A 24,896-nucleotide genomic window follows, 5' to 3' on the forward strand; every position below is an offset into this window, starting at 1 on the left:
TATTTTGAGATCATCTAGAGACATTCAATTTTGCATTTCACAGACTTTTAATATCCTTTTGTGCCTGCATATAAAACATATATCTGTGTCAAAAACCTTGAAATCATTTGTAGATATATTTTTTTCTTTTATTGCCTATGTTAAGAATATTTACCTGTGGGAACTATAAGAATTCCAAGCAATTTACTGTCTGGCCAAAAGTATCACATTTGCACATAATGTATTGATGGATAACGTGTGCAAGGTTGAGTAGCACTTCATCAATACATGTTTTCCTTAGCTGCTCTGGGACAGAAATAGGGCATCCCTTTTTGGCCTGACGTTGCATGGGCTTATCCTAAATGGCTGGAAATTTCAAGATCATTATTCAGCCATCAGGGCTGTTGTGTTAGGAAGGTTGTTCTTGCCATTATGTTCACTGGGGTGGGGGGGAGCGGAGGAACTGTCAAGGACATCATCCACTACCTCACTCAGTGCCTGCCCCATTATATCCTATGGGAGAAAATTCCCTCTGCTCTTTGCACTAGGGTTGGTTACATTCATTGGCAACCACTTTTTAATTTTAGGATGGTAAGCCTTTCTCTCACTGTATTCCATTTTAAATAACACATTATCCAAGCATCTGTTGATGGACTCCTAGGTTGATTCCACATGTTGATTACTGTGAACAATGCTGCAATGAACATTGAAATGCTGTCTCTGACAGACTGATTTCAATCACTTTGGATCTGTACTAGAAGTGGGAATGCTGATAGTTCTATATTGGAAGATTCTGAGAATCCTCACGCTGTTTCCAATAGTAGCTATTTTAAGTTTATATTTGCACCACAGTGTGCCAGGGACCCCTTGTGTCCACACTTTGAGGAACACTCGTTAGCCACAGCTTTTCATGATGCCATTTTTACAGCAGTGGAGTGATACCTCATTACAGCTTTGATTTGCATTTCCCTGATGATCGCAATGACGAATGTTCTGTTAGCCATTTAGATACCTTCTCTTGACAAGTGTGGATGTAAGCCCTTTGTCCGTTTTCTAATTGAGTTATTTCTTTTCTGCCCCTGAGTTGTTTGCATTTCTTCTCCTTGTATCTTCGGGGTATCTGCTCTTTGCCAGATTAAAAACTAATTTTTTTGGTGCAAAAATGCTTGAAATCCATGCATTTGAGGAGCCTAAAAAAGTTCATGAAAGATCTCTTATGAAAAAGGTATTCGTTGATTTTTTAAAATGTGACAATAAACAAATCTATTATTTTTTTCATAATTTTCTGAAGCATCCTTGTGGTTTGCAGATACTACCTCAAATTTGTGCAACTCTTTCTTCCACTGAACAGCTTTTTAGCTTGATGTAATCTCAACTGCTTACTTTCACTTCTGTTATTCTGCTTTTGGGTCTTATTTCAGGCATTTCCACCCAGACCGATGTCCTGTGACAGGTCTGTGCGTTTCTTTCTAGTAGCTTCACTGTTGCAGATCTTACATGTATGTCCTCAGTTATTTTGGAGCTGCGTTTGTGCGTTGTGCCAAACAAAGGTCCAGTTTAATTCTCCTCCATGTGGATATCCAACTGTCTCCGCACCATTCAATGAGGAAACTGCCCTGCTCCCATGCTGTACTCCTGACACTACTGCAAGTCAATTGCCATAAATGCATGGGTTTGTTTCAGGGCTCTCTGTTGTGTTCCCATGGTCTGTTTTTAGGCCAGTGCCATGCTGTTTTGATGGTTAAAGCTTCTGTAATCCATTCCTAGATCAGAAATAAACAAGAAAATATCTGCCTGCCTTGAATTTGGTTTGGTCATTGAAATGTACATTGCTTTTGCTAGTTCAGATTTACACCAGTTTCTTGTTTCATGCTGGGTGTACTTCAACAGACTTTCACATCCTCCCTTTGCCCTCACACTTTGTTCTCACAAAGAACAAACAGATAATGCATTATTGGGTATTGCTTGGCATGTGCAGATAAGGTGGCACACAGACCTCCTAACAAGCTGGAATGCCACACAAATCACAGATTGAAACAGGAATCATATGTCCAAATTTGAAACTGAAGGACATATTTGGCTTTCAAAATGTCTTTCTTTAGAATACCAACAACAAAACTTGTAATGGTTGCTGATATTATGTTGGGGCTTTTAATTGATCGGGATTTTACTCTGTTGGTTCTACCTTCAAACCAGAGAAGGTCTCCCCAAGAAGCCGTTGAACTTATCTGGACAATAAGATGTTGGACTCTATGCTTGGTATATGCTTGCAATGAAGGAATCTCAACTGAACTTGAACTGTGGTTATGCAACAAGGTGGAGAAATCCACCATGGGGAGAGCATTGGGGGTGGGGGTGGGGGAATCCCATTACCTATAAAACTGTGTCACATAATACAATGTAGTTAATAAATTAAAAAATAAAGTAACTCATGCATATAAATATATTGTATAGCCTGTACCTTTTCTTCAACATAATTTTCTATATGAATGACATCACAGACAAAGGCCCTTACTTGCTTTTACCAAAGACACAGAAAAGCAAGAAGAAAACATAAAATGTTTATTTTTCACAAGTACTTCTGGACTTCAGTTTCAGTGTTGCTATCTGCTATGCTGTATCACAAATGAGTATTGTGATGGGTACCAATACTCACTGGTGATGAAGCAGCCGAGCCCCTTGGGACAACCACATTCCTCACGAGTGCTTGTTTAAGTCCCAGTCCCCGACTTCTGATACAGTGAAAGCAGTGAAACATGGCCCAAGCACTCGGAGTTCTGCCACCCATGTGGGAGACCCGAACAGAGCTCTGGTTCCTGAGTTGGTGCAGCCCAGGCCTGGTTTCACAGGCATCTGAGAAGTGAACCTGCACATGGGAGATCTCTACCTTTCTCCTCTGTCACCTTCCTTTGAAATAAATGCATAAATCTCAAAATAAAAATGACCATTAATCACTGCAAAACATTGTCTGTACTCTATTCTCATTTAGCCACTTAAGCACATTATATGGATTGATTCTTACATAAAATGTTATATGACTTGGCCCAATACATATTTGAAGCACTTGTAAGTTATTTATTATCTAAAATATTTATTCAGTTTTGTTTATTTCAAAGAGCAACAAAAAGATACAGAGAAAAGAGATCAAGAGAAAGAAAGAGAATCTGCCATTCACTGATTCATTCCTCAATTGCCTGCAACAGACAGTGCTGACCCAAGCAGGACCCCCACGAACTTGAGTCATCACCTGCTACCCCCAGGCACATTAGTAGGAGGCTGGATCAGTGGGCGGAAGCAGGACTCCACCCCAGGCACTGTGGTATGGTTCATGGCTGTTCTAGAGTCAGCTGAACCTGCCTGCAACACCACACAAGCCCTAGCAATTGCAGTTTATTAAGCATCATGTCTCAACTATGTTTTCTTAATCATTAAACTAACTCGATAGTATAGGCGCTGTTAATGTCATTCTGCAGGTTAAGGGAAAATTCAAGGTTCAAACCACACCATTAACTTTTCTACAACCACACACTGAAAAGTCACCTAGCCTGGAACTGAACATATGGCCTAGCATTGTGATATAGTAGGTTAAGCTGCCAGCATCCCATATCATGTCCTTGCTGCTCTACTGCCAATCCAACTCCCCAATGATGGCCTAGGAGAAGCAGCAGAAAAACAGCCTAAGGGCTTGGGTCCTGCCACCTACATGGGAAACCCATGTAGAACTTCTGGTTCTTAACTTGTGCCTAGCTCAGCATTGGCCACTGCAGTCATCCAGGCAGTGAATCAGTGGATGCAAGATACCACACTCTCTTGTACCTCTGCCTTTTGAGAAAATAAATAAATCTTTAAAAATGAAAAAAAAAGAAATCAAAATCCATTGTGAAGATTCATGTATTTCACCATGCCTCACTACTGCGCAAAAAAAAGGTGCCCAAGTAAAGACATGCTAGCGCTCGTGCCTCCCCAGCCAGGAGACAGGGCTGACAACAGGCAGACTCACTGCTCCCTGCAAACTAGCCTTGATCCCTCAGGAAAGGGAGATCTTCTGTCGGGCACATTTACACAACAAGAACACTTACCACCCTTTATGAGAGAAAGGAACAATAAACTTAGAAGCAGGATAGACATTATGGCGAAAGAATTCGAACTGAACATGGCAAACATGGTCCAAAAGGCATTCGTACCTTTAGATATTTCACCAGCTTCTGAATTTGCCAATATTCTGATGGTGAATCCATGTTGGCTTCCTGATGAAGGTCAGTCGGCTCCTCCTCCTCCTCACTCTCTGAGGAGTTCTCCCTAAGAATCTCCTCACTCTTATCAAGGTTCTTACTGCGAGGGACAAGAACAGGCACAACAAGGACCTGATTACACTTGGGCAACGTGTACACAAGCAGCAGATAAGACACTGACATCTGCTGAGTGCTTGCAGATGATGGCTAAGACTGATAAGAGAGGCTGGCCATATCACGTGTTCTGTATCACCACTCTGACTGTGGCACTAATCATAATAAGAAACCAGAAACTGAACAGCCAAAGGCTGTGCTGCACAGTAAGGCAATGATTGGTCCCCGTGTGTCCCTACAACCCCTCACTTAAATCAATTAATTTAGCTAAAACTGAGTAAAATTAAAACTCTTCTTTTCCAATCCCACTGGTCACATTGAAGTGCTCAGTTCAGATGCCGACCACATCCTTCAAACACAGCAAGGTCAACTGGGCAGTGAGAGGGCTGAGCGCCCTCTTCTCCATGATGCCTGCACCAAGTACTGCCAAGGCACCAAATGTCAGAGCAGCTGCCACAGCCTGATATGGGGGTGCCTGACCCACACAGCCTGACACAGCTGGGAGCCAAGCTGTCCCCAGCAGCCCCTGCAGACAGTGGGTACTGTGTCTCAGGAGGCACACATATATGTCATTCACATGTAAGTACCAAGAACCCTGTCCCACCTTGTTTCCTGTCTCTCCAGCAAGTAGCACACAGATGTACTTCTCCAAACAGTTGGTGTGAGAGAGAATGAACTGAAGCATGCATGGACGAACACATGATGGAATAACAAATAAACGTATCCGGGCCAGGGTAAGAGTCTGAAAGGGAAACATTTCTAATACTGAATTCCAGGAAGTGGCAAGAGAAGTGGGGGTGACAGGCAGGAGGTGACAGTGAAGAGAACTGACACCTAGAAGCTGGGAGACCAGGGCTGAGGCTGGCCTCAAGCACTTGGAGTTTGGGGTGTCCCAGAGTGATGATGGGAAACAGGTGCAGCTGAACTGATGCCCAACTCCTCAAGGACTGCACGTTTACAGACAATGGCCACCAGGAAGGGAAGAGGTGTGCACTGTCAGTCTCAAAGGAAAGACACCTCTGTGACAAGGAGAGAGAAGTCTGGAGCCATGACAAATGTTGCCTCCTGTCCCTAGACCCTACAGTTAGGCAGGGACTGGGGACAAGAAGAGCCAGTAGAGAACTGCTACCTTCATGGGACATTTTTAAAACATGTGAGGAAGGAGAGGGTGGATGCACTTATATACAGGACACGTATCAGGAAAAGCACTTCTGGGTCATGTGAAGGAACCCAAGAAGGCTCAGAAGGAAGAGCATGGTAGGTCTGCACAGATGGAGGCCTGGCAGACGGGCCTGGGGACAAGAGTTCAGGTGAAGAATATCATGCAGAACAGTGTCCACGCGTGAGAGGAGCCTGGCCACCCTCCAGACACTCCTGAGCCTTCTATAGACTCCTCCATACCTCATCAAGCAAGAATAGACACAGTAAAGCAGTCATTTTTTTTCCCCAAGGGAAACAGTTGCTACTGGGGCACTTCACACACACACTAGCCCAGAGTTCTCTAAATTCTCTGAAGTCTTACTTGAAATTCAAATACTTCACTTTAGACCAAACACCCACTTAGGAACAATGACATGGGTATGTTTTTTCCTATCCCTCCCATGACATCCTAAATACCACTGAAAATCCTAGGAATCCTAAATAAAACAAATGGAAGATGTCTCCGAAAGAAAATCTCCTGAGGAGTAGCACAGTGCTCCAAACCGTCCTAGCCCGGGTCCTGGAGAAGAGCACACCGAAGGTCCCGTCCGTCCTTCCCCACAGTGGAAGACACAAGCACTGATGGAGCATAATGGCCTTGAGAGAAGATGGCCTAACCACACAATGAAGAGTTGGACTTGGTGGGCCGAAAAGGAAAGCCAACTACAAGTTTTCTGCCACAAACTCAATTCAAATACAATGCTATAGGTGGTTTGACACGACAAGGAAGGAAAAAGATACTATTCAAAGCACTACATAAAAAGTAGAATTTGCTGTATTAATATCAGATTAAGCATATTTCATGTTAAAAAAAAATTACTGGAACATTACATAATGATAAAGGAGAGACACAGCAATCCTAAACATATACACACCAAACAATAGAGCTAAAAAACACATGAAGGAAAACAGAACTAAAAGAAAAACAGAAAAATATGCAATCACAGCTGAAGGCTTTAACAGCTTACAGAATAATCGGAAAGAAAATAAACAAGGATGTAGGAGAAATCCCTACCAGCACTACACAGCGTAATTCAGTCCACAAGGACACAGCACTTCCGCCAAAGAAAACAGAATAAACATCCTTTCCAAGCACCCAAAGAACCTGGTCCATACAAACCACCAACAATTTTAAAAGACATAGTTACACAGAGTATGCTCACTGAGCACAATTAAACGACACTAAAAATCAGTAAGAGAAGGATAAAAGGAGAACCTCCAAACACTGAAAACTACCCAAGTAATGTAGGAGTCAAAAAGAGTATATCAAGGGAAAATTTTTTTTTTTTAAAGATTTATTCATTTTTATTACAGCCAGATATACAGAGAGGAGGAGAGACAGAGAGGAAGATCTTCCGTCCAATAATTCACTCCCCAAGTGAGCCGCAACGGGCCGATGCGCGCCGATCCGATGCCGGGAACCTGGAACGTCTTCCGGGTCTCCCACGCGGGTGCAGGGTCCCAATGCATTGGGCCGTCCTCAACTGCTTTCCCAGGCCACAAGCAGGGAGCTGGATGGGAAGTGGAGCAGCCGGGATTAGAACCGGCGCCCATATGGGATCCCGGGGCCTTCAAGGCGAGGACTTTAGCCGCTAGGCCACGCCGCCGGGCCCGTAATTTTTTAAAAATACAAACTCGGTTGAATGAAAATCGAAACACAATGCATCAAAATGTGGGCTTGTACTCAGCCAACACAGCAAAACATTACAGCAGGACATGCTGACTTCAGAAAAGGTCTATCAATAGAAATAAAGAAACTGGAAACTAAAATAACAGAAGAGCAATATAAATGCAAGTCAAACTGAAGGAAGGAAATTAAGAAATCAATAAAATTGGAAACAGAAAAAAACAATTTGAAAAATGAGTAAAACAAAAGCTGTTTCCATGCAAAAGATTAATAAAGTGGACAAGTGTCTAGCTATACTGATTATGTAAGTTAGGCAACAAAGATCAAATGAATCAATCCCTTTAAAAGCAGAAACCAGCACAGTTCTCTCAGAATGAAACAAGTAAGTCTGGACAACTCTAACTATAAATGGCATCTAATTTATAATTTCAAAGCTCAAACTTGGGTCTTGAGCCCTCAGTGACTTTGCTGGAGGATTCTGCCTGACCTAGGAGAACTACTTCTAATTCCACACAATCTGTTCAGAAAGCAGAAAATAAATGATTAAGCATATTGAACTTTTAATTATAGGGATCCAAAAGAGTAAAAATTTGCACAATGTTAGTTGAGTGCCTTTAAAGTTTTCTTCCCTCAAGTGCTGAATGTTTACTAAAATATGGGATATATGCCATTTCCTCCCACCCCTACCCTGTCACTCTCCTGCAAGTGGCTAACCCTTCTCCAGCCACTATACTTCTGCCATCAAACTGAAAATCAGGTGTGAGGTGGCTAGGCGGCCTCTGTCTCATTATTGTGCTTGGATGAGAAGCATCGTTAAGTGACTGAGGAGCAGATTGTCACAGGTGTGAGGGGCAACATAATTGCAAGGATGGGCACACTCAGGGTTCACAGCAGGCCTGATACTTGGTTCTCTCACTGAGTTGGCTCACACTACGAAATCCCACACTGCAGGTCACTGGCACGCCACAAAAGCACAGTCCAACACTCTCCCATTGGCTCCCAGGCCTAGGAGCAGTCAGCCTTCACCTGGGGTCCCCAGAGTCCCAGGAAGAAGCCACTGGTCCATGTGCTCACACCTGTCCTAAGAAGCCATTGGTCAAGACAAACTCACCGAGGCAGCTGTGCTCTTCCAGGTGTGAGAGAAGCCCTGGGCTTTTTGAGTCTTCCTCCATGTTTTTCCTCTTGGGTGTCTTTGACTGGGAGTTTGGGACTAAAAATTAAAAAAAAAAAAAAGCACATTAGTTTCATATTGATGAAGTGAATGAACAGGAAGGAGAAGGTGGAAATGCACCCAAACACTCCTGCACCCCAGGGAGCTTCTTGACAACAGAAGGAGATGCTGCAGCCCCCCTTGCACCTGGAAGTGTCCCTCTGGCCTCCGCTCCTGACAGACACACCTGACAGACGCACCCGACAGACAGTGTCCTGAAAACCCAACACTGCCACCATCAGACCCACTCTCAGCATTACAAAGGTCACAGGAAGGAGAGGGGCTCCACTTTCCAAAACAGTCCTTCCCTCCAGGTTTCTGGGCTTGCTTCCAGAATATTGTGCAGGTGTGGATCCTTGTGTGTCCCTGCAGGAACCATGGTACTGACAGAGCTTTAAGTGTTGTATGCTACAGGTAAGAGTGTGATCTGGGTGTCCTGGGTGCCCTGGGCTTTGCAGTCTGGTGTGAGGTCAGACCCTGATCCTGGCTTTGTCAGCAGTCTACAGAGGATCCCAGATGGGGTCAATTTTATTGCCTATATATGCCAAATCAGTGTTTACTAACACAGGCCGATTAATACTTCTGAGACTGCAGCATTTTTATAGTTGGGAAGGGATGCTTCAAAGAATTTAAGGAAATGGGAATTCAAAGATAAGCTTATTTTCACATTAAGAAATGTTGAAATTCACCTGCAATTTTTCATATTTCACATATCTCAAGAATGTCTTGAAGATTCCTCTTATGCATGGGTTTTGATTTTTTTTTGGCACAGCGAAATTATCTTTAAATCCATTGTTCATGGACTTTGTAAAATGCCCCTGTATTCAGGTTATATCAGCAGGGAAAGTGCCATCAATGTAAAGGTAACTCTATATTAAGGAGTTTTTTAAAAAAAAGATTTGTTTATTTATTTGTATTTTTTTTTTACAGTGATTTTTAAATTTTATTTAGGAGCTTTTTATATTACTGTATAAAGTGTGTATATTTTACGGGGTAAAGCACAATATTTCAATTCACATACATAGTTCAAACTGATAACAACAGAAAAACCAGGGAAATAGGCTTTTCCATTTCCTTACCCTTCTTAGTGGGTACCAAAAGAGTGAAATAGAAGTAATAAGGTCTAGTGTTTCACAGCAGAGTGAGGTGACTATATTTCACAATAACGCATTATGTACTATAAAATGAATTTTCCCAGAGGAGGTGGTACACTCCAGACATACAGGGAAACATAATGAAATGGACAAGCTAGTTCTTGGTTATGTGAACCGTTACATTTCAATAGAACTTAAAATTTTATTTATTTATATATTTGCATAAAATAACAGAAACCTCTTGAAAGAAAAAGCCAAGGTACAATATTTTCTAAACATTAATAGCTTAAGATGTATGATTGTATCTTCTGCACATTTCTTATATGGAAAACTTCATTGAAAATTTACTAATTTGGTGTTATGGACAGACAAAATCACACTTGGAAGTTCTGCAGATAAACAGCTTTCTAGGAAACTGAGGGGGAAAAGGAGACAAACTTAGATCACTCAATTCTCACTCTCATTTTTTTTCCCAGTGTAAATTTTCCAGTGGTGAGAACATCCTGTGATGTGTGAATCTCTCAGTTGAAAGTTTATCTACCAGAATAAGTGAAGAACAGTCTGAAAGCGACACAGGAGAGACTGACAGTGTTGACTTTATCTGGTGAATTACAAGCTCAGCACTATGACTGTTTCTAATAAGAGTATCTGAAGATACAATAGGAACAGAAAATGTTACTGACTGATCAAAGAATTCAAAAGAGCTTTCTGTGTACTCTGCTTTATCTGCACATGAATGCAAACTCTGTGATACCAACAACTGGCACTAATCAAAAGAGCAGTTTCATAGGAGCAGTAAAAGAAAAGCAATGTTAGTAAAAACTAAAAATCTATCCCTGTACTTCTCATTTTTATTATTAAAATATACTTTTTCAGGCATACTTTTTCAATAATACTCTCAGTGCCAGAAGAAAAGCAGTCTAGGACAAAAAAGATGGGCAGAATGTGACTTCTCAAACATGCGTAACTTCATATGTACATCTTTAATACCCTAATGTCGAATCCTCATACCTAAACGTGTAGCCACCAAATAACAAAGTCAGGTATATTAGAAGAAGACCTGAATTTGATGGTTTCATTTTGGAATATTAGTTTTATAACTAATACAAATATCTAATACTACACCACCATACTTCTCAATGTATACAACAAAATAAACTTAAAAACCAAGTGAAAACAGCCAATGGATGCTTAAAACTTCATGTTAACACTCACGAAACATTGTCTTCTGTCAGCTTGGTAACATCAGAAGAAAGTTCGTTGTCGTCAGTAGCTATGAAAACCTTCTTTGGTGGATCTTCACGTGCCACTTCACCTTCCCAATTCCACTTCTGGGAGAAACCTCTGGGAGTACCGAAATAAGATCAGTGCATGTTAGGGAAGATGGTTTTTCTACATCGTTGTCATTCAAGGTCAAACATCGTTCCCACGATTGACTGATCTGTATTGCTGTTTGAACTTCCCATTCAGTCATTGCTTCCCTCGCTGCCAAATTCACGCCCTCCTCCAGATTTGGTCGATTTATAAATGTTGAACTGTTTCTTCTAATCCTCACAGTATCAGCTTGGAAAGCTTGTGAACTATCACCAATCCCATTCATCATTGGGGCACTGGTGGATCGTTTCAGAATGGTGTTATTTGTGTTGGTGGGATTTGGCAGCTCGGAGTCTGTTTCCATTTTTTCCTGTGACATTCCTGTCTCCAAGATGAAGTCACTACTTAGTTCGAAGTTCCCAAGTTTTTCCGGTTCTCCTTCATACATGGACGGATAGACAGTCAAAATAAGAATCAAAATTTCCCGCCTCTGAGACTCACGAGCGCCCTGCCCCTTTGCGCACGCAGGGCTCAGCGCAGGCCTACTACACCTATTTATTTGTATTTGAAAGGAAGGATTAGAGAGAGAGAGACAGAAAGATAGAGAATGTGTGTGTGTGAGAGAGGGAGAGAGAGAGAAAGAGAGAGAGAGAGAAAATCTTCCACCTGATGATTCACTCCCCAAATGGCCACAATGGTCAGAGCTGGGCTGATCCAAAGCCAGGAGCCAGGAGCTTCTTCTGGGTTTCCCACGCAGGTTCTGGGTCTCAGGGACTTGGATGAGAAGCAGAGCAGCCAAATGTAAACCAGCATCCATATGGGATCCCGGCACTGCAGACAGGATTAACATGATAGGCCACCATGCTGCTCCACTCCACCTAAGTTTAGACATTCAAGACTCTTTAGAGCATTTACTGAATCCAGTCCATACCCCATGAGACATTGATATTTCCCATGAGGTTTCTCCATATGTTGTATTATCTTTTTTGCATATTATTTATCCTGACTCTCCAAATATAGCGAACAGAATCCTAATTTCCCTTTCCCTTCACAGTGCTCCAAACATGAACCCTAGTGCTGTCCAATCCTGTTGCTCTGGGGAGAGGAGTTCTGCATAGTGATTGGTGGTATACCCACATTCTATACTGGAACCCCTGAGTTCAAGTATAAGCTCCACTTCTGATTCTAGCTTTTGTTGATGTACCCCTTGGGAGGCAGCAGTGATGGTCCAAAATGATGGGCCCAGGATTAGCACTGTCATAGCTGGTAAAGCTGCCTTCTGTGGTGCCAGCATCCCATATGGTTACCAGTTTATGTCCTGCCTGCTCCACTTCTGGTCCAGCTTCCTGTTAATGTGCCTGGAGAAAGCAGTGGAAGATGGCCCAAGTGACTGGACCTCTGCTGCCCACATGGGAATACCAGGAAGAAACTCCTTGCTTTTGGCTTTGCCTGGCCTAACCCCAGACTCCAGTCATTGCTGCCATGGGCCGGGGGGCAGAGGGAGAAAGATGGAGCAGAAGATGAAAATCTCTATCTCTCATGATCATGCCATAACGCTTTCGAATAAGTTTCAAAAAAAAAAAAAAGCAGCTGGGTCACTGCCACTTATGTGAGAGACCCTGAATGATTTTCCGGCTTCTAGCTCCTAGCTTTAGTCCAGCCCAGCTTCACACATAACCCTAATGTTCTCAGTATTTGGAACGTGAAGTGGTGAATGGGCTCACACACACGTTCTCTCTTTCTCCCTCTGCCTTCAGATAGGAAATAATTAAAAAAAAAAAATCCTTTGCTGAGAATACAGAGAATAGCATCAGGACTCAGTTTGTACCAGCTAGCATATTTAAGCATGATTCTATATGTTTCTACTATGAAATGAACATATATGAAAACTCAGACCCTTACACAGGGCCTAAAATGTCAGAAAACCCAGCAGTAGTCAACATACACTTTGACATCAACAGTGGCCCTCCAATTTAAAGTCGGCTGCAATCTCTTGGTCATTTGATTCTTCCCAAAATCACTCTGGCTCTTCGGTGTGGTCTGCTCTGGGCCAGCTGCAGCGTCTCCCTGTTTGGGTGCCTCAACAAGTTGAACCTTTTCTTTTGGTTGCTCTTCCATGAATTTAACCACCTTTACACAGGCAAAATTCCAAGCACTTTCTGCAGCAATGTTCTTGATTTATTCCGTGGTGTTTCCTGAAGCTGAAGCCTGGGGAAGCGAGCAAGAGAGACAGCATGATGCCAACTCATTCCGCTGAGCAACAAGGCTGGCTCAAGGCCATTTCAACGTCGGTGGGCTCAGGCAGAGTGTGACAAGATGAAACTCTGCCTGAGCCTACCCGGAACAACAGTGCAGCTTGGGCCCACACACCTCTCATGACCTGAGACACGTCACATCAAGTGCCCAGAGCAAAGCCCAAGGCAGCACCTTGAACGTATCCAACAGACACAGCACTCATGGAGAAGGAAGTATGAGTCATTTTAAGAGATTTCTTATGAGAAATGGTGCAAACCAGGGGGAAAAAAAGATAGCAGTGTCTTTAAAGAACTGCAAAGAAAACAAAGGTAAAGACCTGTCCAACTCCTCTACTGAGAAGTGTACAGATACACACATCACTCAACAGTTAAGGCAAGATAGAGACACCCACAAACAAACAAAAACAGCATCCTCTGACCACAATCCTAGAGTGTGAAATGTGCTTCTTCAGCTGTCAGAACCATCAGGCCAGAAACATGGACCTACCTGCACAGAGACTCAGGCTATAGAAATTATAACAATAAAATCACAAAACATACTGAAGATTTGTGTATTATTTAGAATTACTTAAAAACATAAAAAATTTTAACCAAAAATATCTACATTTTGAAGATGTCATAGACACTAGATTGGATATTACTGAAGACAAATATTTAAAAATTAGAGATGTCCACTGTAAGTCCCAAGGCAGGAACAAAGAAACAGTTAAAATGGAAGTGTGAGTAATAAAGAAAGAGCATAAATAAAATAGACTCACTTTCAAGGTTCAACTATTGCAAAAAGGGAAGAAAAAGACAAAACGGACAAGAAAGTAAATTAAACTATTTCAGTAGTTATAAGCAATGACAGTTCTTTCTAAAACGAATTAAAAGAAGAAAAAGGAAACATCCACTTCTTGAAATCAAGAGCAAATTTACATGGATATTAAAACACATTAAAAATAGGAAGCTGGAGTGGGCATTGTGCACAGGGGTTAACCCAGTGCTTGGGGCACCCGCACCCAGTACCTGCAGCCCTGAATGTAAACCCCAGCCCCACTGCTAATGCTAGCTTTCTGGAAATGTGCATCCAGGCAGGCAGGAAGAGACGATTCAAGCACTGGGATCCCTGCCCTCCAAAGGGAGGCCAGGACCAAGGGCCTGACTTCCAGCTTGATCCTCGCTACTGTAGGCTTGCAAAAAATGAACAAGCGATAGAACATCTCTCTCACTCTCGCTTTACCTCTTCATCCTTCTACCCTTCAAATAAACAAAACAGAAAAATAAACATATTTTAAAATAAATAAAATGCTGCCTAAGAAATGTTCATGCGATCAATAAAACAAAGCAGGAGAGGCTATAGCAAAATCAGACTCTAAAACAAGTAACAGCGGAGATAACGGTCGACCGAGAGTCATGAAGCACGTGATTCTAAATAAAAAATCACCGACCAGAACGTCACAATACTGGAGGCAAAGACAGGACTAGAGGGGAACCACACAAATCCACCACAAGGAGACTTCACACAGTCTTCTGCGGGACACAGCCAGCGAGCGGACACTCAGCCAGACACGTCAGCCAGGACCAGGTGACCTGAGGCACATTCAGCTAAGCCCACTGAGGGGCACCGCAGGAGCACACACTCTTCCTAAGTTCCTAAAGGAGATTGTACCTTCAGCCATAAGTGAACATCAGGACCCTGAATGGAACTTAAATCATTTGAAAACCATTTCTCGGGGTTGGCACAGTGGTGTAGCACAATAATCCTCTGCCTGAGGCATCAGCATCCCATGTGGGCACCATATGGGTTCACGTCCCAGCTGCTCCACTTCCGATTCAGCTCCCTGATAATGGCATGGGAAAGCAGCAGGGAGTAGGGGGGCTAGTCCTTGGGCCCTGCAATTACTAGCAGAAATGGAAGCAGCTCTCAGCTGTGACTTCAGATTGGTCCAGCTCTGGCTGTTGCAGCCATTGAGAGAAACAATGAAAGGAAGACCTCTCTCTATATAGTTCTTCCAAGTAAAATAAATCTCTAAAAATGCACCATTTCTCTTAATTAAGCTAGAATTCACTTAATAAAGATCTAGAAGATCATAAAATACCCTTCTATGAATAAATAAATCACATATCAAAATCTATGACACAGTTTATGCAGCATTTATCAAGAAATGTAAAGAAAAAACTTAATTGCAAAAAAAGCAATTATTGATTTAAACTTCTAATATAAGAAATTAAATTAGAAAGGCAAAGGGAAAGCCCAGTGCAATAGCCTAGTGGCTAAAGTCCTCGTCTTGCACACATCAGGATCCCATCTGGGCACCAGTTCTAATCCCAGTGGTCCTGCTTTCCATCCAGCTCCCTGCTTGTGGCCTGGGAAAGCAGTTGAGAACAGCCCAAATTGCAGGGACTCTGCACCCATGTGGGAGACCTGGAAGAGCTACTGGCTCCTGGCTTCGGATCAGCTCAGCACCAGCCATTGTGGTCACTTGGGGAGTGAATCACCCAACAGAGGATCTTCCTCTCTGTCTCTCCTCCTCTCTGTATATCTGACTTTCCAGTAAAAAAAGGAAAAAAAGGCAGAGGGAAATCATAAAAGCTGAAATCAAATAGAAAGACAAATAATAAATAAACTCTATGAAACAAATATTTCATTCTTGGAAAAATATCAATAAAATTACTACATCTCCATCCAGATTAATCATGGAAAGCAGGAGAGGAAACACAAAAACAACAAACATTAGGAATGAAATTGGAGTCTACAGATAGGAAATAACATGGAATCTTATGTCTGATGCTAATAAATAAATTAGAAAACCAGTACACATTCATTGGAACACACGAACTGCCAAAACTCCCTAAACAACAGAAGTGGGAGAAGTCCACGTAACATGGCATGTGAAAGGCAAGGATCAGCCACTGAGCCATGGCACCAGACCCCTCTTTAAATATTGTTATTTCACCCTTTTCTCCAAAGCAAGCATTTTATGGCTTTTCTAGTGCATACCCAAGTTGTCAGACCACCATTCTTGTGCTCCAGAGCCACAGTGGCACAAAATGAGTGTCCCTTGAACACATGCACCGTGATTCACAATGGCCCATCTGGTAACGAAGATGGCTACTAAGAAGACACTTGTGGGGAGTGGACACAGCAAGAACGTGCTGGAGCACAGAATGACTCATGCCCTGGCAGGATGGAGACACATGGTGTGAGATTTCATCATGTTACTCAGAATGGCATGCAATTTAAAATTCATGAATTACTTGTTTCGGGAACATTCCGTTTTGTATATTTGGACCACCACTAATCACAGATAACCGAAACCACAGGTAAGAGGGAACTACTGTAAGTCCTCAATGAATGGAAGGCCATACTATGTTCCTGGATTAGAAAACTCAGTATCCGAAGAAGTCTGGTTTCTTTGAATTCATCTTACATTCATCAGTCATGATTCTTCAGGATTTTCCCCCTTTTTGAAGAAACTGACAAGGCTGACCCTAACAACCCTTTAAACATATAAAATACCTAGAATAGCCAAAGTTTAAAACACAATACTGGCAAACTCCTACAACGATCAAGCCAGTTGTAGTATTGGTATAAAAATAAGTGTGGGGCCCGGTGCGGTAGCCTAGTGGCTAAAGTCCTCGCCTAAATGTGCCAGGATCCCATATGGGCACCGGTTCTAACTCTGGCAGCCCCAATTCCCATCTAGCTCCCTGCTTGTGGCCTGGGAAAGCAGAGCCTTGGAACCTACACCCACGTGGGAGACCCAGAAGAAGCTCCTGGCTCCTGGCTTTGGATAGGCTCTGCCCTGGCCGTTGTGGCCACTTCGGGAGTGAACCAATGGATGGAAGATATTTCTCTCTGTCTCTCCTGCTCTCTGTAATCTGCCTTTCCAATAAGAAAAAAACAATAAATCTTAAAAATATATATGTGTAAGATCAAAGGTAGAGAATGGAGTGTACAGATATAAATTCTCACACATATCTAAAGCTGATTTCTGATAAAGATATAAAGATAATTCACTGGAGAAGATGATAGTTTTGCATTTTTTGATAAATGGTGTTGTAAACAACCAGATATCTATTTGCAAAACAAATAAACTTTGATCCATATCATATAAGCAAAAATAAAACTAAAGATACTATAGGCTTAAATGTAGAACATAAAATTTAAAAAATTCCAAGAAGAAAATAAGAGATTCATCTTTGTGACAATGGGTTTGCCAAGATTTTTTATTAGATCAACACTACCAAAAAAAAAAAAAAAAGAAAAAAACACATTTGAGTTCATGAAATTACCAGACAATGGAGCATGAAAAAGCAGGACTTGAACTAGAAACAAGTATTTATCAGTCATACACCTGACAGACCATACATGCCAGCAACATACATATGCTCTTGCAACTCAAGAATAAAAATTAAACAACCAAATTTTAAAAACTGCAAAAGACCCAAATAATGATAAAGATACACAGGCAGGAAGTGAGCCTAAGAATGATTGCTGTCAAGAAATGCAAAGTAAGAGCATGCCTTTGGCACAGAGGTTTACATGTCTGCTCGAGTCAGCGGCATCCTTCTAAGCCAGCATTCGGTTAAGCAGAAGGGGGGAAGCAGCAGGAAGTGAATTGCTCCAGGAGTGGGCCTGAGGCAGCTGCATGACAGGTCCGGAGCCACAGGGCTCCAGGAGTGGGCCTGAGGCAGCTGCATGACAGGTCCGGAGCCACAGGGCTCCAGGAGTGGGCCTGAGGCAGCTGCATGACAGGTCCGGAGCCACAGGGCTCCAGGAGTAGGCCTGAACCAGCAGCGTGATAGGCCCAGAGCTGCGGCTTTCCGACTTGAGCCTGATCATCAGCCCTGGCTATTGTTGGCTCTGGGCAGCAAAATACAACCAGAATGCCTCTCTCTTTCTGCCTTTAAAATAAAATAAAAACTAACCAATTAGGAAATGCAAATGAAAACCCAATGAGATAACAATACACTCCTAAACCATCTAAACCTAAGGATGACCATACAAGCTACAGAAAGCATGTGGTATGGTCTTCTCCTACACACCCATCATGGATGTAAACCATAATAACCCTTTGGAATGCAGTTTATCGATGACTTAAAATTTTAAATATACCACTACCATATTGCCTTGCCATTTCATTCTCGTTTTATTGAGAAGTAAAGGAAATGAATGGCCATACAAATGCTTGTATAAAATAGTTCATGGTAGCTTTGTAATAGTCCAGAATTTGAAGCAACCTGTATGTCCATCACTAGGTGCATGGAGAAACAAATTGTGGTATATCCATACAATGGGACTATTCATTCATTAAAAAAAATCCACTGGTGATAAATGTGAAGGTATAGATGAATCTCAAAAGCATTATATTGAATGAAACATAACATATGACTATATTTATAGGAAGAACATACTCAATACTAATCTATAGTGAGCCAAATCAGAAGTTACCTATGAGAGAAGATTGAAGGCATTTTCTGAAGTGATGAGAATGTTCCATTTTTATTTAAAGTATGGCATAGATATTTGTCAGAAATCATGACAGAGGGATGAGCATTTGACCTATCAGCTTAGTCCTGATTCTATCCCTAATGCAACTTGAAAAGAGACTTTCAGCAGTGACAGGCATTGTGATACAGCAAGTCTCTTCTTGGGATAGCCACATCCCATACTGAAAGGGTTAGGACTGAGTCCCAACTCCGCTTTCCATCCAGCTTCCTGCCAATGCGCCTGGAAGGCAACTGATGAGGGCCCAAGTGTGTAGGTTCTTATCACTCCTCTCCGGGAGCCAGATAGAGCGCTGGGCTTCTGGCTTTGTCCGGTTCATCCATGGCAATTGCCTCTAGGGAGTGAACCAGCAGATAGAAACTTTCTCTTCCTTTCACTTTGCCTTTCAAATAAATAAAAGTTTAAGAGATACTATTACCAATATACTAAGAGAGAAGATATTACACACATGAAACAAGACTCAAATTTTTAACATCAAAAAATTAACAAGATGAAAGCTTTAAATTTTTGAACTTTGGGTTACATACAATGAGCCATAAAGGCAAACCATGGTGGGATGGAGTAGAAAAAAAAAAAAACTAGAAAACTAACTGCAGAGTAACTAGTAACTAGTAAAAGAAAAAGGGAAAAAATTAAAGATGCTACATGAAAAAATATTTTCCAGTGCTGAATGTCACCACTAATGAAAAACAAACAAAATAAAGACCACCATGAAATCACAGAAGACCTAAAAGCTTCAGAAGACAGGAAAAGCCAAAACATGTTACAAAATGCCTTTAACTACTAGGTGAAAAATCTACTTCCAGGTTGCCACAAGTATTATTCTAGGAATGACAGCTGAGAGCTGAGAGGAAAAAAATACCTGATCCTCAATTTCTTCCCCGCCCATGTGTCTACCCACGAATCTCCACCAAGTGAATGATGCGGGGCACTCAGAAAAACAGACATGGAGTGAACGGACATGCTCAGCATGAGAAGGGCTGTGAGTGAAAACCCAGTAGCTAACACCATACCAGTGGTGTGGAACAGCTTCGCCCTCCAGTCAGGAACTTCCATCCAACAGGGTCTGCAAAGTCACAATAATTAGGAATGAAAAAGAAATTTTTTAAAAATATCCAGGTTAGAGAGGAGAAAATGAAACCATCTGTGTTTACAGATGACATGCTTTACTATATAGAAACATCTAAAGAATCTACTCTTACAGGCATGCAAAAGTGACCCCACTGAAGTTGTAGGACTCTTGCTAATTTTATCTATTCATTTGAATAGGAAAGTGAGAGAGATTTTTCCATCTTTTGGCTCACTCCTCAAACACAATAGTCACGGCTGGACCATGCTGAAGCCAGGAGCCAGGGACACCACTCCAGTCTCCTATGTAGGTGTGCGGGACCCAAAATACTTGGGTCACCATCATGTGCTGCTGCTGTCTCCAGGCACATGAGCAAAGAAAAGCATCAGAATATGGGATGCAAGCCGCCTGAGTGGCAGCTTAACTCACTGCACCACGGACCCAACCTGGAATTCCTTCCTGCATTTAATATCCAAACAGTCAGATACACTTTAACTGTACTGTGTCTCTATAAAATTGTAACATAAAATTCAAAAATTCAAAATAAAAAATTAACAAAGAAAATTTTAAACACACTGTGCTTCTATGTGCTAGCAGTGAATAACTGCACATATTAATAAAATAATTCTATTCTCAGCAGCATCAAAAATAATAACACAATTAGGGCCTGGCATAGTGGCTTAGCAGCTAAAGTCCTCACCTTGAATGTGCCAGGATCCCATATGGATGCCGCTTCTAATCCCGGCAGCTCCACTTCCCATCCAGCTCTCTGCTTGTGGCCTGGGAAAGCAGTTGAGGACGGCCCAAAGCTTTGGGACCTTGCACCTGCGTAGGAGACCTGGAGGAAGTTCCTGGCTCCTGGCTTCAGATTGGCTCAGCAACAGCCATTGCGGTCACTTCAGGGAGTGAATTACCCAACAGAGGATCTTCCTCTCTGTCTCTCCTCCTCTCAGTATATCTGACTTTGCAATAAAAATAAAAATAAGTCTTTAAAAAATAATAATAATAACACAATTAGCAAACCTGATGGAGGAGAAAGGCTTGTGTACGGAAAACTACAAAATCTTACTGAAAAAAATCAAAGATAAAAACAAAGATATCTCTGGGCCCGGCAGCGTGGCCTTGTGGCTAAAGTCCTCGCCTTGAATGCCCCGGGATCCCATATGGGCACCGGTTCCAATCCCGGCAGCTCCACTTCCCATCCAGCTCCCTGCTTGTGGCCTGGGAAAGCAGTTGAGGACGGCCCAAAGCTTTGGGACCCTGCACCCGCATGGGAGACCCGGAAGAGGTTCAAGGTTCCCGGCATCGGATTGGCACAGCATCGGCCGTTGCGGTCACTTGGGGAGTGAATCATCGGATGGAAGATCTTCCTCTCTGTCTCTCCTCCTCTCTGTATATCTGATTTTGTAATAAAAAAATAAAATCTTAAAAAAAAAAACAAAGATATCTCTTACTCTTGGATTGGCAGATTTAATATTGCTAAGATAACAAGCCACATAAAGTTTACAAATTAAGTGAAGTGCCTATCAAAATCCCAAGGGCAATTTTTTTTTTTTTTGCTCAAATGGCAAAACTAAGTCCCCAATTTATGTAAAGACTCAGCGAATCCCGAAGAGCCAAAGCAGTACTGAAAACTAAACAAAGTATGGGGACTCCCCTTTCCCTTCTCTCAAAACTGCCTGAATTGTCATAATGTACAAAACAGAAGAAAATATCTGAAAAATCTTCCACTTGATAAAGAATATATTAAAAACTCCTGCAACTCAACAATGGGAAATAATCCAGTTTTTTAGGCGGGCAAATGACTAGAATAGACATTTCTTCAAAGAAGATACACAACTAGTCAGTAATCATATGACGATAAGCTCAATATTACTGTTGGTTAGAGAGCTACAATCCAAACCCACAGGAGAGTCAGTAACACAAAGTGACCAAAACGAGGACACGTTGGAAAAGATGCAGACCAACTGGAGTGCTTGTCCTTTGCTGGTGATTCCTCCCAAAATTAAACAATCACAATTGACAAAAAAATCTCAACAACCCAAGTGCCCTTTGACAGGTAAGTGGGTTAATAATGGGAACATCTATAAAAGGGGCATTGTTCAGTTATCAAAAGGAATGCAGTTCTGATACCTGCCCTCCCACATAGTTGAACCCGGAAAGCATTATACTAAGTGGAAAAGGCCAGGCACAAAGGGTGATTATCGTGTGAGTCCACTGAAGCAAAATACCTAGGACAGGCACATTCACAGCAAGAGTCCATGGGCTGGGGCAAGGAGAAATGGGCATCACTCAATCCTCATGGTGACCATAACTCCCACAGGAAAAGAACTCAACTGCTTGAGCAATTTGCTGCTGCCTCCTAGATACACCCCCTGGGTAAGGAGGCTGGGACCAGGAGCAAGCAAACGACCAGGACCCAGGCTCTATAATATGGAGAAACATGTCTAGACAGGCCCTGTGATCAGAGCCAGAGGTCTACCTCAGATTTCCTTGTCTTACCACCATCAGCTTCATCCAGTCTTGCTTCATAAAATCCCGTGCCAACCGATGTTGCTGCCTTCGTCTAGCACTATTTCATAAAACATGAAAAAAATATTCAAAGGCAACACAATCTTTGTGCATCAATAGAACAGTCCTGTAGGCCACTTCCCTGGAGGGACAGCAAGGGTCAAACCATCACCTTGTCCAGGCCTTCATATAGAGCCCAGGCTTCTGTCACTACACTCTGGCCCAAAAGGAAAGATGAGAAGGGCCTGTACAGAAAGTCACTTGCAGTATGAGAGCTACCATCTGGAAAATCAAGGGACATTTTATTTTGAAAGTGCTACAAATCAATAGAATTTATATTGTGAAAAACACTCTAATAATTAAAAGAAAAGTTCAGAAAGAGGCAACGTCATTCTGCACATTTTTGATGGTATAGAAAAGCCTTGACTGACTAATATGGATGTTTAAAAGCAACTATGTAAACCTGCCTGTTTAGACCTATTTCCTGAAATTTTTGATTTTTTTCTCTTAAAAAGGTAACATCTTCAAAATGTCAGCACGTATTTTTTATTCTAAATAATTCCCTTCTTGTCACCTGCTTTGCCCTTTGGGAGTAAACATGCACTGTGATTAATGCAGGCAGCATCACAACTCAAGCCAGGAAGTGAAGGACTCGGGCATGAGCTCCTGACCAGACCAGGTATGCACAGACAGAGTCCCTCCCTGACTCAGTCCTTCACTCTGCAGGCCCTCTCACAGGTACAAAGGGCCCTCTGCAACCCAGCTGATAACTCACAGACCCTGCCTTCTGTTGCATCCTGAAAGGTGCACTGGGACCGCAAGAGCCTCAGGGGGGAGTCAGCCAAGGCCAGCAGAGCTGAGGCCCCCCGGAAGACAGTCGCGTCTGCTGTGACACTCTGCTCTGCTCTGTGCAGCACGGCTACCACTCAGACACCTTCCATGGCACTGTTTCTCGGGATCTGTCTGTGCCCAACCTGCTGCCTCCATCCCTCCTTCTTGTCTCACTCCTGTCATCATCTCCTTTTTCTACCCTACCCTCAGACAACACGTAGTACAGATGTACATGCATCTCGTGCCACTACACATAACACACAAAGCCAAAAGCTCAGGAAAACAAAATATTTGGGTAAAAGTGTTTTTAGAATCCATGCATATTTTGCCACAATACACATTCTCCAAACACCTTCTGAAATCTTGTATATAATGGTAATGTGTCAGGCATAATTATGTGTGTGTATGTAACATGTAAATGTACATACAACTGAAGTGCACTTCAAAAGCTATTGCATCTTGAATCAGTTTCATGGTCTTGTCATTATAAGTGACCAGAAACACCCAGACATTTCTAGACCTGTGAAGCTGGGTGTGTGAATATCAATAGTGTTCAATAGAGACAAAGATTACTGCTCAGCTCTAGAAAGTCAAAGAAAACAATTTGTTTTTTACCTCGCTTTCTAATTAAAGATTTAATGTCTTTAGGCTATTAAAGCAAACATCAGAATCCTACTCAGGTTGTCTCCTACTTCCTTCAGAAGTAAGCACGGTGTAACAGCACTAAGAAAAGCAGGGAAGGCTGGCACAGGAGGTGCCTGCAGGGATGACACCCCACAACGGGGTGCCCACACTCCACACCAAACCAGGCCAGATCCAAGACTCCCAGCAGAGCCCTGCAGCAGTCAGGCCTACCCTGGAAGGACAGCCATGACTGGCATGCTCATGTGGGAGGGCCCAGGCAGGAGGGTGCCCCAGCTGATGGCAGGGGTCACAGGATATGGGCGTGTGCAACAAGGACGGGGAGAGCCGTTTCTGTTTCATAGGCCCAAGCCCACCTGTGCAGACTCTGTTCTGTAGCGTTCACTAGCCTGGGAGTCCTCAGCACTGCCTCCCTCCTGGGCCAGGTCGAGTTGGGCTGCCAGCAGGAAGCCAAAGGTCAACACTGCACCTGCGGTCAGAAGCAGGAGCAGCACCTGTCACGGGCCCGGGCACCCCAACAACGGCCCCCACCCTGGCAGCGGCAGTTGTGTCCAGTCCTGACAGTTGGTTCCAAAGGTCAGGTGTTCTTTTTTTCCCTGGCCCCAGAGCCAGCGTTCCCCAGCCCCTGGGAAATGCCCTCAGCAGCCACCAAGGGCACCATCTGCAGAGGCACAGGCCCCAGCTCTGCCTTTTCTACAAAGACCCCCATCTGAGTGACTGAGGTGCCACTATTCAGCAGCAGCACCCACACCTCACTGCTCTGGGTTCCAGCTTCATGGAGACCAAGGGCCTGAAGCAGCAGCACCACCACAAGCAGCCCTGCAAAGGCCTGGGTCCCAGCCTAGACACAGGGCATCCCTGCTGGCGATGTCACGGCTTCGCTTTCTCCTCCAGTTCTCAGGATGGTTGCTGCAGTCACGTCTACCTTCCTCCATTTCCTTTTGTGTTTTTGTGCCGTGGCTGCATAACTAAGTAGGGAACTGATGAATCATAAAAACATTTTCATTCTTTAAATGGAGTGGCCATTTGGTTACCTGTTCCTCAGGAGATTAGCTTCAACCTGCTACTTTTAAAATGCACCTGCTGTCCTTGCCCAGGACCCTGCCCCGACCTGCCAAACAGCACCTCCTACTCTGTCGGCCTTGAGACATTGTCCACCCAGCATCTGTGGACACATCACCAGGAACCCAGTCAACCAGCTTGCTAGATGCATTTTGAACAAGCAAGTTATACCTTCACCATCTATGAGCATCCCTCTGCCCAGCAAGGCAGGTGCAAGGTCTCAGTGCCAGGTGGCATCCCCAGCTCCCAACCCAAGCCGTCC

General features: G+C 43.0%; 1 protein-coding gene across 1 annotated transcript in view; it reads right to left on the minus strand.

Annotated features, from left to right (window-relative positions):
* Nucleotides 1-24,116, minus strand: part of LOC131482780 (storkhead-box protein 1-like) — an 88,337-nt gene extending 64,221 nt beyond the window's left edge. Inside the window, 5 exon segments of the mRNA XM_058678182.1 lie at nucleotides 4,059-4,062; nucleotides 4,164-4,311; nucleotides 8,264-8,362; nucleotides 12,716-12,978; nucleotides 23,929-24,116. Of these exon segments, the coding sequence (XP_058534165.1) occupies nucleotides 4,059-4,062; nucleotides 4,164-4,311; nucleotides 8,264-8,362; nucleotides 12,716-12,888 (424 nt within the window). The 5' untranslated portion in view covers nucleotides 12,889-12,978; nucleotides 23,929-24,116.
* Nucleotides 24,117-24,896: the final 780 nt, after the last annotated feature.

The sequence above is a fragment of the Ochotona princeps genome, chromosome 20 (genome assembly GCF_030435755.1).
Source record: "Ochotona princeps isolate mOchPri1 chromosome 20, mOchPri1.hap1, whole genome shotgun sequence".
Taxonomy (NCBI): Eukaryota; Metazoa; Chordata; class Mammalia; order Lagomorpha; family Ochotonidae; genus Ochotona; species Ochotona princeps.